At 37.0% G+C, this 13,971-nt stretch overlaps 1 protein-coding gene across 1 annotated transcript in view; it reads left to right on the top strand.

The window, feature by feature from the left end:
* Positions 1 to 13,971, top strand: part of rsrc1 (arginine/serine-rich coiled-coil 1) — a 145,584-nt gene that overhangs the window by 18,082 nt on the left and 113,531 nt on the right. Inside the window, exon 4 of the mRNA XM_059331442.1 lies at positions 8,465 to 8,683. Coding sequence (XP_059187425.1) covers positions 8,465 to 8,683 — 219 coding nt within the window. The remainder of the gene's footprint in view (positions 1 to 8,464; positions 8,684 to 13,971) is intronic.

The raw sequence follows: 13,971 nt of genomic DNA, 5'->3' as shown, positions 1-13,971 counted from the left end.
TTTCCACGTCTTTTGGCAGCAGGAAATGCACATTGCTCACTCAAGGTGCTTTTAGACACATTGAAATGGCAGAAAAAAGAAAAGTGACTTTTAACTTGAACATGAAGCTGCTGCTGTGTGCTCTGTCACTGGAAATAACTCGGCGGGGAACAGCGCATTAATGAAGTTCTTCAAATATGGATCTTCTCACTTTCAATAGGCCCGTTTCTTTTTCAATCTGTCTTTTGCTTGGAAAAGTCGACTGGCAAGCTCTTTTGTAGTCTTTGTGTTTGTGTGTGTCTCTCTCTGTGTGTGTGTGTGTGTGGCTGCAGAGTACTCAAATCTTAGCTTTTACCATTACTTGATAGGTCTGTACCAGCTGAGGTGGTAGGTTAAGGGTGTTTAGTAAAATAAACTGTAGAAAGGAAGAATTTTATGAAAACCTTTTGAAATAGTGTTTAGGATTGAAAATGGCTCTTTTGTCATAACAAAAACACTTCATCTAGAAGAAGTTAAATAGAAAACTACTGAATCTTTCTCTTTCATTGTGTTTATCTAGACCAGATAGCACAACCTGAACAAACTGCATATGGCAATATATCTATCTATCTACACAATTAATCTAGTTTCAATGGGATGTTGTGTTTTAAATTGTTGTGATTTTATACAATTACAATTAATAGTTGTTGGGTTTGTCCTGCACCACGTCTGAGGCAGGAGTGAAGGGAAATATCAATACACTTCAGTATGGCAATATTATGTTTTGTGGCACTATATCAATTCATAAAACACTGTATTGGATGACATTGTCAGATTTAATGGATATGATACTGCGTTCTTTATGCTTGGACACTTTTGTATAAAATCTGATTTAAAAATTCACAATATATTGATTAGTAACCCCTATATTATGATACATATTGTATTACTGCATCACAAGAATCTTACCAATACACAGCCCTGCTCTGGACGAGCCTCTATTTCACTGGCTATCATGTCCATTTTTTGTACTTTGTCAGAAACGAGTTCTTTGGTCCTTCTAAAAGGCTGAATCATGATACTGTGATTTTCTGTCATATGCTTGTAAAAGCTGACTGCCTAATCATTTAGATAACATAATAATAGGGATAGTGCACATTTGACTTGGGTCACAAATGTTGTAGTAATATTGTTTATGTTTGAAGAAAGTCAAAAAGCATCAAAAATTTCCAAAAAATAAAAATGGCACACATTTGAATGTGCGGATTCTCTTTTAATTGACTAGTTTATAGCTTTCTCTAAAGCTTCAAGTGCTCAGATTTTATGAGCAAGTAAAGTTGTAGGTAGAATATACACAGGTACATCCAGGGGCATGAGTCAGGCTTTCATAAAGATAATTAAAAAAAGACAAATACAGTGTACACTGAAGCACCATTCAACCGGATGCTGTGAAATAGGGCTGGGCGATATATCGGTATAAAAAATATATCGATATATTTTAAAATATTATTTGGAATTAGACCATATCGCAGATACAATATAGTTCAAATTTGCACTGTGATCCTTGCTCCAGGCAAGCTGCGGCTTTTATTTGAGATATTTTTTTTTATTTAAATGTGCACTTTAAATGGAACTTTGATTTTTTTTAAAAGGTACTCCTGTTGTTATACAGTATTTATGTTCACTTAAATAAACAGTTTCAATAAAACTACTAGTGACATGTCATATTTAGCTTTCACTTTGACTGAACATTTGGTCTCACTTTGCGATAAAAATATCGGGATATATATATATATATATATATATATCATATATCAATATTCAGCCTAAATATATTGGGATATGACTTTTGGTCCATATCGCCCAGCCCTACTGTGAAAAACACAATAAAAACATAGGCAAATTGGCAAGGCAAATTTATTTGTATAGCACAATTCAACACAAGGTAATTCAAAGTGCTTTACATACACATTAAAACAGCAAGACACAATTGAAAACAGTAAAAACAGTCAATTAAAACAGGGAAATATAAATAAAAATATAAATAAGATACAGCAGGATAAGAAAATAGATAATATAATGATATTATATAACATAATGCATTTGATTTGCAACTCCTTTTCGACCTACATTCAATTGAAAACAATACAAAGACAAGATAGATTTTGGAAGTAGGGTCATAATTGACACATGATGAATATAGTCAGAATAATGGATATGATACAAAACTTCCAATTAAACAAATCCAAAATATAAAACCCTACATTATTATGATCGGCCATTTGTATTCCTTTTCATTAAAATATTGAGACAGCAAACAGATTGTCATTGTTAAACACCTGTATGTGCTCGCATTGTTGGTAAGATAGTGTGTGGTCAGACAGGGGTCACTGAAATGTGATAGTGTTAAAGTTACATAGCCATTAATCACTGCTGCGCCTAATGGACAGGCACGCTGCTTGGGGCATCACTAAGAACATCACTTGCTGTGTGGCTTTTTCTGCCACAGGACAAATACAATACGGACATGAACTTTGTTTTGTCCTCCCAGCGGAGGATGGTTGGTTGGGGAAAACAATATGAATACGGGGAAGATAAGGTTAAAGGAACAGTGAGGATAATTGGTCTTTTTGTGTGTTTGTGTGTGTGTTCATGTGTTCCCCGTCCCTACACAGCGCAGTATGAATAATGATTTAAATGGGGTCAGATTCCATTGGAGACGTTCACCTGTATCTGACACTAGTGGTATCGCGTAGCTGCCATTAATGTCCAATTTTCAATGAAAACAGAAATAGAATACAGACTGATAAGGGTAACACACCATCCAGCTTCACACCCAACCACATAATTACCCCAATGGGCTGTGGTGAGGGATCATATCCTGGCGCGCACCGGGGGGTCAGCGGCGATAAGCTTCAGCCTGGCTCCCAACATGCAGCATAATTACTCTATTGATAATTCACCAGGAAAACGGCACCAGCCAATTGCAGAGCCCCGATTTAATGGATTGGACTGTGAAACGAGGGAATGGAGGAAGGAGGCTGTGAGGGGGCATCGCTTGTGTGTGTGTGTACGGTGGTGGTGGGGGGGTTTACGTGGGGGCAACCAGCAAGGGCCTTTTATTAGAAATGAAAATATGTTTAGGCCATAGGGGGACCCATTTTCCCTGGAGATAATAAGGCCAATAAAATGTAAAGCAGGGGAAGAGCTTGGCATGGGGTCCAACTGTGGCTGTTTATCTGTGTGTGTCCTGCATTAGCCCATTTATCCCCAGCCCAAATTAGCTAATCATTCTCCAAGGGGAAGGACTTGGTCAGGAAATTGACATTTAGCAGCATAGGCTCACTCTATTAACTACAGTAAATTTAATTTGCTGCACACCCCAGAAGTGGGCTGTTTTCTTTGCCATCAGAGAGAGAAAGGGAGAGGGAGACAGAGAAACAGAGAGAGAAAGAGAGAGAGAGAGAGAGAGAGATTGTGTTTATTGCATCTGCTGCTTCTGGCCACAATTTGCTTGGCTGTAAATATAAGACTTTGGTTTGGAACACTGCAACTCTGTTGTATTCCCCCTCATGTACTGTTGATTACAAACATACGCAGGCATTGTCAACACATAGATTCACTCATTCCAAGGTCTGTTCGGGCCATTGATGGATTATCTCGCTTGGAAACTCCAAACCCCAAAAATGCCAATGTTTTCCTTTTGCTTTTTTCCATTAGCTGTGATTCTCTGACAAGCCTAATCGTAGCTCCAGTAAACACAGTATTAGTCATGCTAAATCAAATGTCCTGTGACTGATGACTGCTTTCACCTCTGCCTCTGAATCAAATGTTTTATAATAATTATATTTGATCATCACTGCAGGGTGTCTGCTTTAGTATCTGCTATGAGACTGGCTTTTGTGTGGGGAAAGTTATTAATGCAGAAATAGAATAGAGGAGTGCTGCAGCTGCTCAAATACTGCAGTATTATTACCTCAGCCAAGGAGGTTTTAGGTTCTTGTTTGTTTGTTTGTTTGTTTGTTTGTCTGTCAGTAGGATTATGGAAAAACTGCTGGTCTTATTTTTACGAGACATAGAAGAAGGGTGTATTAAGGGCAAAGGAAGAACCCACTATAGTTGAATTTAATTATGAATACATTTAAAGAGGATCCAATTTAAAGTGCACATACACAAATAATTTTTCACTTAAGTTAACATTACGTGGTTAGTCATGACCTTGGAGGAAGTCTGAGCTCTTCTACTGTAGCTCTAACTCTGAAATAAGTAGTTGGTTAATCTTAAGTCTGCAACTATTTGGATAATTGATTATTCAATTAAATCATTTTTTAAAGTAAAAGTTCCCCAAACTTAAAGGTTTTTACTAGATCTGCAACGATTAGTTGATAAATCAATTATTAGATTGACAAAAAAAAAATCATCAAATATTTTCATAATCAATGAATCATTTTAGCAAGCAAAAAATTCAAACATTAGCTGGTTAAAGCTTCTCAAATGTGATGACTTGCTGTTTTAATTTTTTTTTTAAATGATCATATTTGATTATAAACTGAATCATTTGGGGTTTTGGACCTTTGTTCGGACAAACAAACATTCAAATACAAAATCTTTGTGAAACTGTAGAAGGCACTTTCAACTTGTTTTTGGACATTTTAAAGATAAAATGATTAATCAAGAAATGAATTATAATGCACATTTTTGACTTCCTTAAATGTAAGGTCATGTTAGGTGAATATCTTTTGGGTTTAAACAAAAGAAGTCAATAGAAGATGACAGATTGCACCTTTTCCCCGGATGTTTCAGGCGTCCTTGTTGAATAATATATCGAGTACATTTATCAGTAATAAAAATATCACTTGTTCTAGCCAAGAACTTGAAACTAAACTTTATGATGTTCATGTAACTATATACATATTTGGTGATGTGTTAATGATATTGGTCATTGTCTGACCTTTAACGATGAAATAGGTTTATTCAATGAAGGTTGCACTTGTTTGGTTTTGAGAAAAGGAAGCTGAAACATAATTGTTTTTTTTGAAAGGAAGGATCTCTTTTTGAGACCTTGAACTAGTGCAGCTACTCTCCAGTGATCAGGATCGCCCCGGCCTAATTGATTGCAACAGTTGTCAGAGTGTTGTCTGTTAGGATGGTGACAGGCGTCTGAAGAAAATGATTAGTTTTCTGTCGGGAGAGAGACAGCTCTGGATGTCCCAAACTGCAAACTAATAAAGGGGGGAAAGCAATAAAGCTCGTGGACAGCAGGTTTGACTGTTTTTATAGACAAATCAATAAAATGATAGATGATGGAAAATAACGGCATCTCAGCTGCCGATTTCTTCTGGGGTTTCAAATCATGGTCCTTCCCACACACACGTACATGTACACTGACACAGGATGCAGGCTCACACACACACACACACACACACACACACACACACACACACACACACACACACAAGCAGAATATGTTGAAGGATTTTGTCTCCGTTGATAGAGGCAGTCACACATAAATAAGCGGTTATGTTTTGGTAATCTGTGTCTCTTGGTGAATGGCACCATATTGAAGATGAGTTACACTTTCAATTCTCTTTTTGTTGATGTTTAAATGATGTGACTGGAACTGTGTGTGTGTGTGTGTGTGTGTGTGTGTGTGTGTGTGTGTGTGTGTGTGTGTGTGTGTGTGTGTGTGTGTGTGTGTGTGTGTGTGTGTGTTTATGTTTGTGTGTCATAACTAAGAAAGTAAATCTCCTGCTGTTAATCTTTTTGAGACCAGAGGGCCAGTGTCAGGATCAATACAGAGGACAGGCTTTCCTCTGAGCCCGCCTCTAATTGGCTCCATTTCTACTGTGTGTGTGTGTGTGTCATGGTGTATCAGATTGTACATAACTGTATTATTAGGTCCATCCAATGAAGGATGGATTTGTCGTATCCAGGAGAATTTAAATCCTAGTGAGTTTGTTTTGATCACCGGTGCGAACGTTGCAATGTTTTACTGTTGTTACAATACTGGAATTTCAAACTTTATTTGAGAAGTATTGCTGTTCAGTACCATTTTCGATACCACATGTAAAGTCTTACATAACATCAAAGCACATTTAACGAGCTAACGCCATCACAAAATTTGCAAAATATTAGAATTAACCAGAGCAAATGAGACAAGTGACGAGGAAACAGTGATGTCAGTAAATCATAGGAGGTGTGTTAACCCTTTATCAGGCAAAGAACTATATTTGGTAACTTCAGGTAATATTTCGAGAAAAAGTTGCAAATTTACAAGATTAAAGTGGCAAATCTACAAGAAAAAAAGTTGCAGATTTAAGAGATTTAAAGTGGCAAATCTGTCCTAAAAAAGTTGCAGATTTACGAGAAAAAAGTGGGGAAAAAAGCAACTTTTTTCTCGCAGATTCACCACTTTAAATCTCATAAATCTGCAACATTTTTTTGCCACTTTAATCTCGTAAACTTTTTTCTCAAAATATTATTTTCGTATGTTTTTTTTTACACATTCCGGCTGTATGTAATATCCTCCAATATTCTCCAGGGTTGAAATCTGCAAATATTTCAATGAGTGCCCTATTAAGGGTTAAAGTGGTGAATCTGGGAGAAAAAAGTTGCTTTTTTCCCACTTTTTTCTCGTAAATCTGTGACTTCTTTCGCACAGATTTGCCACTTTAAATCTCTTAAATCTGCTACTTTTTTTCCTGTAGATTTGCCACTTTTTTCTTGATATATTACCTGAAGTTACCAAATATAGTTCTTTGCCTGATAAAGGGTTAATGTAAAGTTTCCATCACCAGGAAGTTGATCTTCCTTTAGGTTGGGTGCATGTATGTAGCTATTACAGAACTAGATGTAGAGCCACCGCTTAACCTGAAGTTGGTCACACCAGTATTAGCTGGTTCTTGTTCATTGTGACTATTATATAATACAGACGTATGGGCTGGGCGATATATTGATATAAAAAAATATCAATATATTTTTAAATGTGATATGAAATTAACCGATATCACATATATTGATAATTAAATTTCATAGACTATTTTAATTTAAAATATTTTGGTAACGCTTTATATTAAGGTCCTTGTAATAACCATTAATTAACAAGTAATAAGGCCCTTGTAAGTCCTTACAAAATGCTTATTAACATTATTGTGTGTTTATAAGCTTATATAAGTGTTAATAATGGCATTACAAACACCCATGACCCACCCATTATGTCTTTGCCATGCCTTTATTAATCTTATTTTGTTTGCTTATTGATATTAAAATATACTTCATTGCTCATCTATTATAAGTTAACTATAAGTTAACTATGCTTTTTGCAACTACCGGATCTAAAGCGAGAACAATGCCTTATTACTTGTTAATTAATGGTTATTAAGGACCTTATTATAAAGCATTACCAATATTTTTTATTTAAATGTGCACTTCATGGAGCTTTGATTTTTTTTTTAAAAAGGTACTCTTGTTGTTATACAGTATTTATGTTCACTTAAATAAACGGTTTCAATAAAACTACTTGTGACATGTCATATTTGGCTTTGACTTTGACTGAACATTTGCTCTCACTTTGCGATAAAAATATTGGGATGCATATCGATATTCAGCCTAAATATATCAGGATGTGACTTTTTATCCATATCGCCCAGCCCTAATACAGTCTTACAGTCTTTACTCAGTGGGAACACACTGCATTGCTCCTAGTATTTCTGTTTCCTATCACTGTTGCCACACATATGGATAACTGACAGCTACATGAAACATTGTCAGCCACATTTGCTGGGAATGCTCAAAAGGCATTCTGGGAAATACAGGCAATAATAAGCTGAAGTCAAGTAGACAGGGCAGAAAGTGGATATAACTTAATTTTAAAGAGTTAGAAAAGGTTGGTGATACTTAACACGGGGATAGTTTTTAAAGACTAATTTGTGGGTAAACTAGCAGCACCTCACCTCTTATTCATTTTTTATTTTTATTTTTATTTTTTTATTGGTGAAATGACGTAACAAACAGGTGACATGACAGACAAATACACTACACCATGTGGACCACAAGTAGAGACGGTGGACATACAGCGCGAACAACAACAAAGAAAAACATGAATGATACACGATTTGCACAGAGGCATCGCAGGTGTATGTGTGCGTGTGTGTGTGTGTGTGCGTGTGTGTATGTGGATGAGGGGCAGATGCTACGACATATATATAAAAATATATAACATGGCTCATTTATATGTATCACACAATGAAAATAAATAGGCAAACAAAGCAAGAAGCGCTAACAAGAGAAAACAAATAAACAAGAATAAATAAAATAACTAATTAAATAAATTAAAAATAAATAAATAATAGTAATATTAACCCAATATAAACCAACGCGTCATGACAGTGACAACCACAACAACAACATACGTCGCACCTCTTATTCATTGAGGAAAAATGAGAAACAGTTGGTTGTATTACGAGTAGTTTAACAGCTACAAACTACGCCCTGTCGTCTCTTCCAGGTCTCACTCTCGCCACCGGCGGTCTCGCAGTAAGAGCAGCAGCCGGCGAGGGACCCAAAGCCGCAAAAGGAGCAGCAGCCGCAGTCGGCGGAGGAGCCGCAGCAGAGAGCGGGACCGGAGCCGGCGCAAGGGCCGCGATCGGGACCGGGAGAAAGACAAGGAGAGGGAGAGAGGAAGAGACAGAGAGGACAAGAGTAAAGCCAAGGCAGACAAAAAGGGGTGAGTGATGAATGACTTTGTACTTGCAAACACACATGTAGCGGTAGACACAAACACAACAGACAGGTGTTGGGTTGGCCCAGTTCAATCTAAACTCTGGGTGCAGAATATTTTGGTCAGTATAATGCCGACTTAAATATGGAGCTGAGTCTCAGCTCCTCTATCTGTCCATCCATCACTTGATCCTTCCATCCATCAACCCATCATTCCCTTTCTTCCTCTGTTTCCTTTGCAATCAAGCAACTGGCCTTGCAATGTGATATAATTCCCTCCTGTAAAAGAAGATGTCATGGGGAAATAAGAATAGATTGGAGGTAGGAGTGCTGCCCAGATCCACTTTTTTTTGTTTTGGGTCACCAGATGATATCTGATGTATTTAACTCCACTTTTACCCAGCTGCAATAAGTTGAGAAACATAACAACATCATATGCATCTCCGACGACTTTGCTGCTCATACAAAGAAAAAAATCAACAAGAGGTTCTTATTGAGGTGAGAAATGTTGGCAAATGACATCTTCACTTGCAAGCTTATTTTGTCGAAAGGCTGTAATGCACACTAGGAACAGACCTGTAGTGGAGTGTACCACTGTTTAACAATCCGCTGCTCTAACCCTAACCACCTTAGAGGCCTCTCCTCGCCTGGACCAGAATAGCACCCTTAATCCCTCCCCAGTGCGGCGTGCTCTAATGTGATTTGAGGCCACTGTAATATGACTGGTACCCAGTTGTTGTCTGTCATATTGAATGGCACAGATGTGTGTATCAGACTATGGATCCCATGAGTGGTTTAGACCAGTTGCCGTGTTACATGTCAATTTAAGTGATATCAAAACTCACGGGACCATGTTTGACTATGTTTGGCCCTTGTCAGTTAACAGATAACTTTACAATTTATTCATTAATAGGTAGAAAACCCCATTTTTATTCACTGGCTTTTAATTCAACATGAGCCTTTGTTTTGTTTTTATTTGATCTTTGTGGTTTTTTAAAATTAAGATTAATTTTAAAATTGAGATTCATTTTAAAACCCACTTTTATTTATTGTTTTTTACCCAGCATGAGACTCGCTTTGTTTTAGTTGTTTTTGCTTGTTCTTTGTTTTTATTGTTGGTCTGTACAGCACTTTGTATCAGCTAACACTGTCTTAAAGGGCTCTATAAATAAAGTTGATTTGATTTGATTTTAGAATTAGTATTTTTTGCAGTTTGCAGTTTTATAGTACAATTTACTTCTGCTGTTGTAAATATGATGGCATTGCATTACTTAAAACGATCGAAAACTAGTTGACAACTTTGCTAACACAGCCGAACATCAACAAGTGCAGCAACACACTGCCAACTTCTGACCAAAGTATGTTTTTGCAGCTTCGTTTATTTGATCTAACTAGTTGATGGAAATGTCTCTAATTCGCTTTTCCTTGAATGCAACATTTCAAAATTTATCTTTAAAACTCTATATGACTTTAATGGAAACACGGCTATCGATGATGCTCCCCACCGTTTTTCTTCCTTGCTCCAGGCCTAAAAACCTCTTCCTCCCAGCTGCTCCTGTGCTAGCAAACTAAGCCAGTTATTAGCAGTGTTCATTAGCAGCTGTTAGCTTTACTGTAGCAACATTAAACCTTTCTGTCCAACACGAAATGATCAAGAGTTGAGTCAGGGCAGCTGGAGGACATCAGAAGGAAACCAGAAATAATTTTCTCTATAAAAATGATCCAGTTTCACCAAAACCAGTGATACAGCTGGTGATGTGTTGGTAAAGCCTCCTGGGAGATCTTACCCGATAAGTTATACAGTGCAAGAATCACAGAGGCACTATTCTCCTTATTACAAGTCAGTGTGGCTTCAAAATCATTTTAAAACTGCAATCCCAAGGTAAAATAGCTGCATAATGATGAGTTAAGTGCATAGATTGAAAAGTGTTACATACACATCTAAAGGTCAAAGATTTGTTTTTTTTTCAACCAAAGGAATATTTATGTTATGTGCAAAGTATGCAGACACATTTTGGAGGCAATATTTATTTCTAGGCTTTTCATTAACTGACTGGATTAACTTCAGGATTAACCAACTGAAATATGCACTAATAGCCAAACTTTTACGACTGTTTGATCTGAGTGAAAGCGATCTCCATTCCTCAGATGTATTCTTGACGCAACAGTGCAATCAAATGATGAAACTTATCACTGTAGCAACGCCCAAAGACAAAAATGCAGTACATCTAACAACTTTTTTCAAACTTTGCTTGTGCGCCACTGTCAAACCGTCACAGCAGTCTTTCTGGAAACTGTGTGTGTGTGTGTGTGTGTGTGTGTGTGTGTGTGCTGTATCTCATTAAGTGAAGTAAATGCTAATTATTGAGAAAATGTATCTTTGACAGTGAATCTAAAGTAAGACTTTTTAAACACAACTCATTTTATGTATTTAGCAAGTACTATGCACAGATATAACCGAGGAAAACATGCACATGATTAGAAATAAGGGTTAAGCATTCACATTTTATTCAAGCTATGGTTTCTTGTTTATTTAGAATTACACTATTTGTAAATGTAAATGGTCTCTCAAATAATGATTCATACATTTGGTATAGTTGTTAGTAGAAAAGACAGAACAGATGTGCTGATAAATAATAAAAAGTCTTATTCTATTCATGCAGTTTCCATATATTTAGCACTAGGTTTTTTCATCTGTATGGAGGTTTATTGGACATCAATGGAGACCTTGGGGCTCAACATTTCTCTGTGCGAACACAACATGGAAATTTGCTTTTAAAGGAAAAGTGCTCCATTTATTTGAAACTATTACATATTGCCTTTCTTAGATCTGTATCAGAAAAACAAATAAAGCTAACAGTGAAATGTAAGGCCAGCAGACTATATCTATTTTCTTATTAAGGCTTCAATATCCTTCAGCACTGATAGGAATCTCTTCCTTTATCTCTGACCCCGCTTTAGCTTGTCTGTGTGCATGTGCTCATATACGTAGTTAGTTTGCTGTTTTGTGTGTGTGTGTACGTGCTCATGTACGCATTTCCACCTGTGGCAGCGTTAATATATTTCAGACTGTCTATCCTCCTATCTGGCCTTCCAATTCACTTAAACCTGTGGAGGTGACATATACATTTATTCACTATATACTGTATATAATCCCTACTTTGGTTCACAAAGATGGCTACTTCTCTGTTTGCTACATGTACCTTGTTCTTTTTTGATTAAACAAACAGTAATCTTGCATAACAAATTATAGCATGCAGGTTTTTGTATCTTTAGTTAGTTTATTTCAGTTTTCTTATTTATTTTATTTACCCATTTGTGCCAGGAAATCAAGGACATTTTCTTTATTAAAAAGTGGAATTGTCTTAAAGTCGTTCAGCATTTCACAACACTGTTTTTGAATGGAATTCATTCATTATCCTCAACCGTTTATCCACACTCAGGTTGCAATTAATTTCATAAATAATTCCTTTAATTTTCATTAAAAAATCCTTTTTTAGCTGCCATACAACTATGTACAACATGAGAATAATTTTCCATTACTTGCATAGCCCATGAAAAAGATTTTTTATCAAACTTAAATTAAATGTAAATGTAAAATCCATTAGAAACATAAATAGGACTATCCTTCATGTTTTGTGTTTTCCACACAGAATGAATGTTTTTATCGCTGATCCTTCCCCGTTACAGTGTAATACTCCCACACCACCAAAATTGTTGTTCAATTTTATTTGTAAACAAACCACACATTGTCCTCTAACGTCACGCCAGAGTTGTGTCCAGCCCGTGACTTCTTCTCTTCTTATTATTTGCTGATAGGCAGCAATGTGAATATAAACCCATACGATGACTTGGTGCATCGTTTTATACATTTCCTTAAATCTAATTAGAAAAACTAATATTAATCTTGGATAACAAATCATACTTTGCATGTGTTTTTGAGGTTTCTTCTTCTGTAATTCACAATTTATCAGTTAGAGAAAGAAATGCTGTGGGTGGAGGGGGTGGATTGTTTAAAAATGTTGGTTGAACATGAATTTTACATCCACTGAAACAGTATTAGATAATCACTAAAGATGGGCTCTTCTCTGGGAAGTCAAAGTAATGTGTTTATTACATAAAAAAAAAACAATAAATGACAATTTGTGGCTAACTTTAAAATTGATGTACGATTAAATATATATCATTTATTTGGACCTTCTATCACCGCACTGTACACAGTAAAATAAAGGAGTAACATTAAAACTTGGTTGGTCTATCTGTGGACCTCCATATGATGATATCAACGTCCAAACACTGCCTGACATGGATGTTCCTGTTTTTCCCCACATGCTCCCATGGGAGTTTTAAGGAGAAGAAAGGCAGAAGCAGTGAAATGTTTCAGGAATATGTAAAACGAGGCGTTCTGCACCATATCCTGTCTATGACACGCCACTTCTTTTTTCTCTGTCTTTTCCATTCTTCTTCTTCTACTCTTAATGGTGATGGGGGTAGGGTCTTTATGTAAGCCCCTGATCCTTACCACTTACACACAAACACACACACACACACACACACACACACACACACTGTAACACACACTGTAACACTCCAACCTCATTTACATCCAGGTTTCCTTGCTGGGTGGTAGCAGAGGAGTGAAGCAGTGCGATGTTGATGGCGGGGTGGGGAAGAGGCTCGGGAGCTTTATAGTGTCTGTCAGGATGAAAGAGGGGCCCCTCAGAGCGGCACCCTGACACCGACTCTGTGTGTGCGCGCTCGTGTGTGGTGTTGTCGTCATTAAACATTTAACACTCCTCTAGTATGACAGCAGGCAACTTGGTGCTCCAGCGGAATGTTTTCATGCAAAATTTATTGAAAAAGACGAGCTGTTGTTAAGAGATCTTGTTGCCTTTCACCAGTGGCAAAGGGTAAGTGGGTGATTGTAGGGTTCTGTGTGTGTGTGTGTGTGTGTGTGTGTGTGTGTGTGTGTGTGTGTGTGTGTGTGTGTGTGTGTGTGTGTGTGTGTGTGTGTGTGTGTGTGTGTCTGTGTCTGTGTCTGTGTCTGTGTCTGTGTGTTTACCCAGACTAGTGTACAGGGTCACTAGGTCAGCTTTGCTCTGTGTAATCCTCTGGCTTCATATGTACAGAGAGAACATAAGAAGTTCCTTTTACAATTCAACCAGCCCTAAACTTTCTTTCTATTTATTTACATTGCAATGTCAATTTAAAGAAATATATATAAAAAATAGATTGTGCAGCCATAGTTATGAGACAGTTTGTTAGGAAACTGAGATGCTGGCAGTAAGTAAATTG

Source organism: Centropristis striata, chromosome 4, assembly GCF_030273125.1.
Source record: "Centropristis striata isolate RG_2023a ecotype Rhode Island chromosome 4, C.striata_1.0, whole genome shotgun sequence".
Taxonomy (NCBI): Eukaryota; Metazoa; Chordata; class Actinopteri; order Perciformes; family Serranidae; genus Centropristis; species Centropristis striata.
The sequence above is the reverse complement of the archived record's forward strand: the minus strand, read 5'-3'. Positions and strand labels throughout refer to the sequence as shown.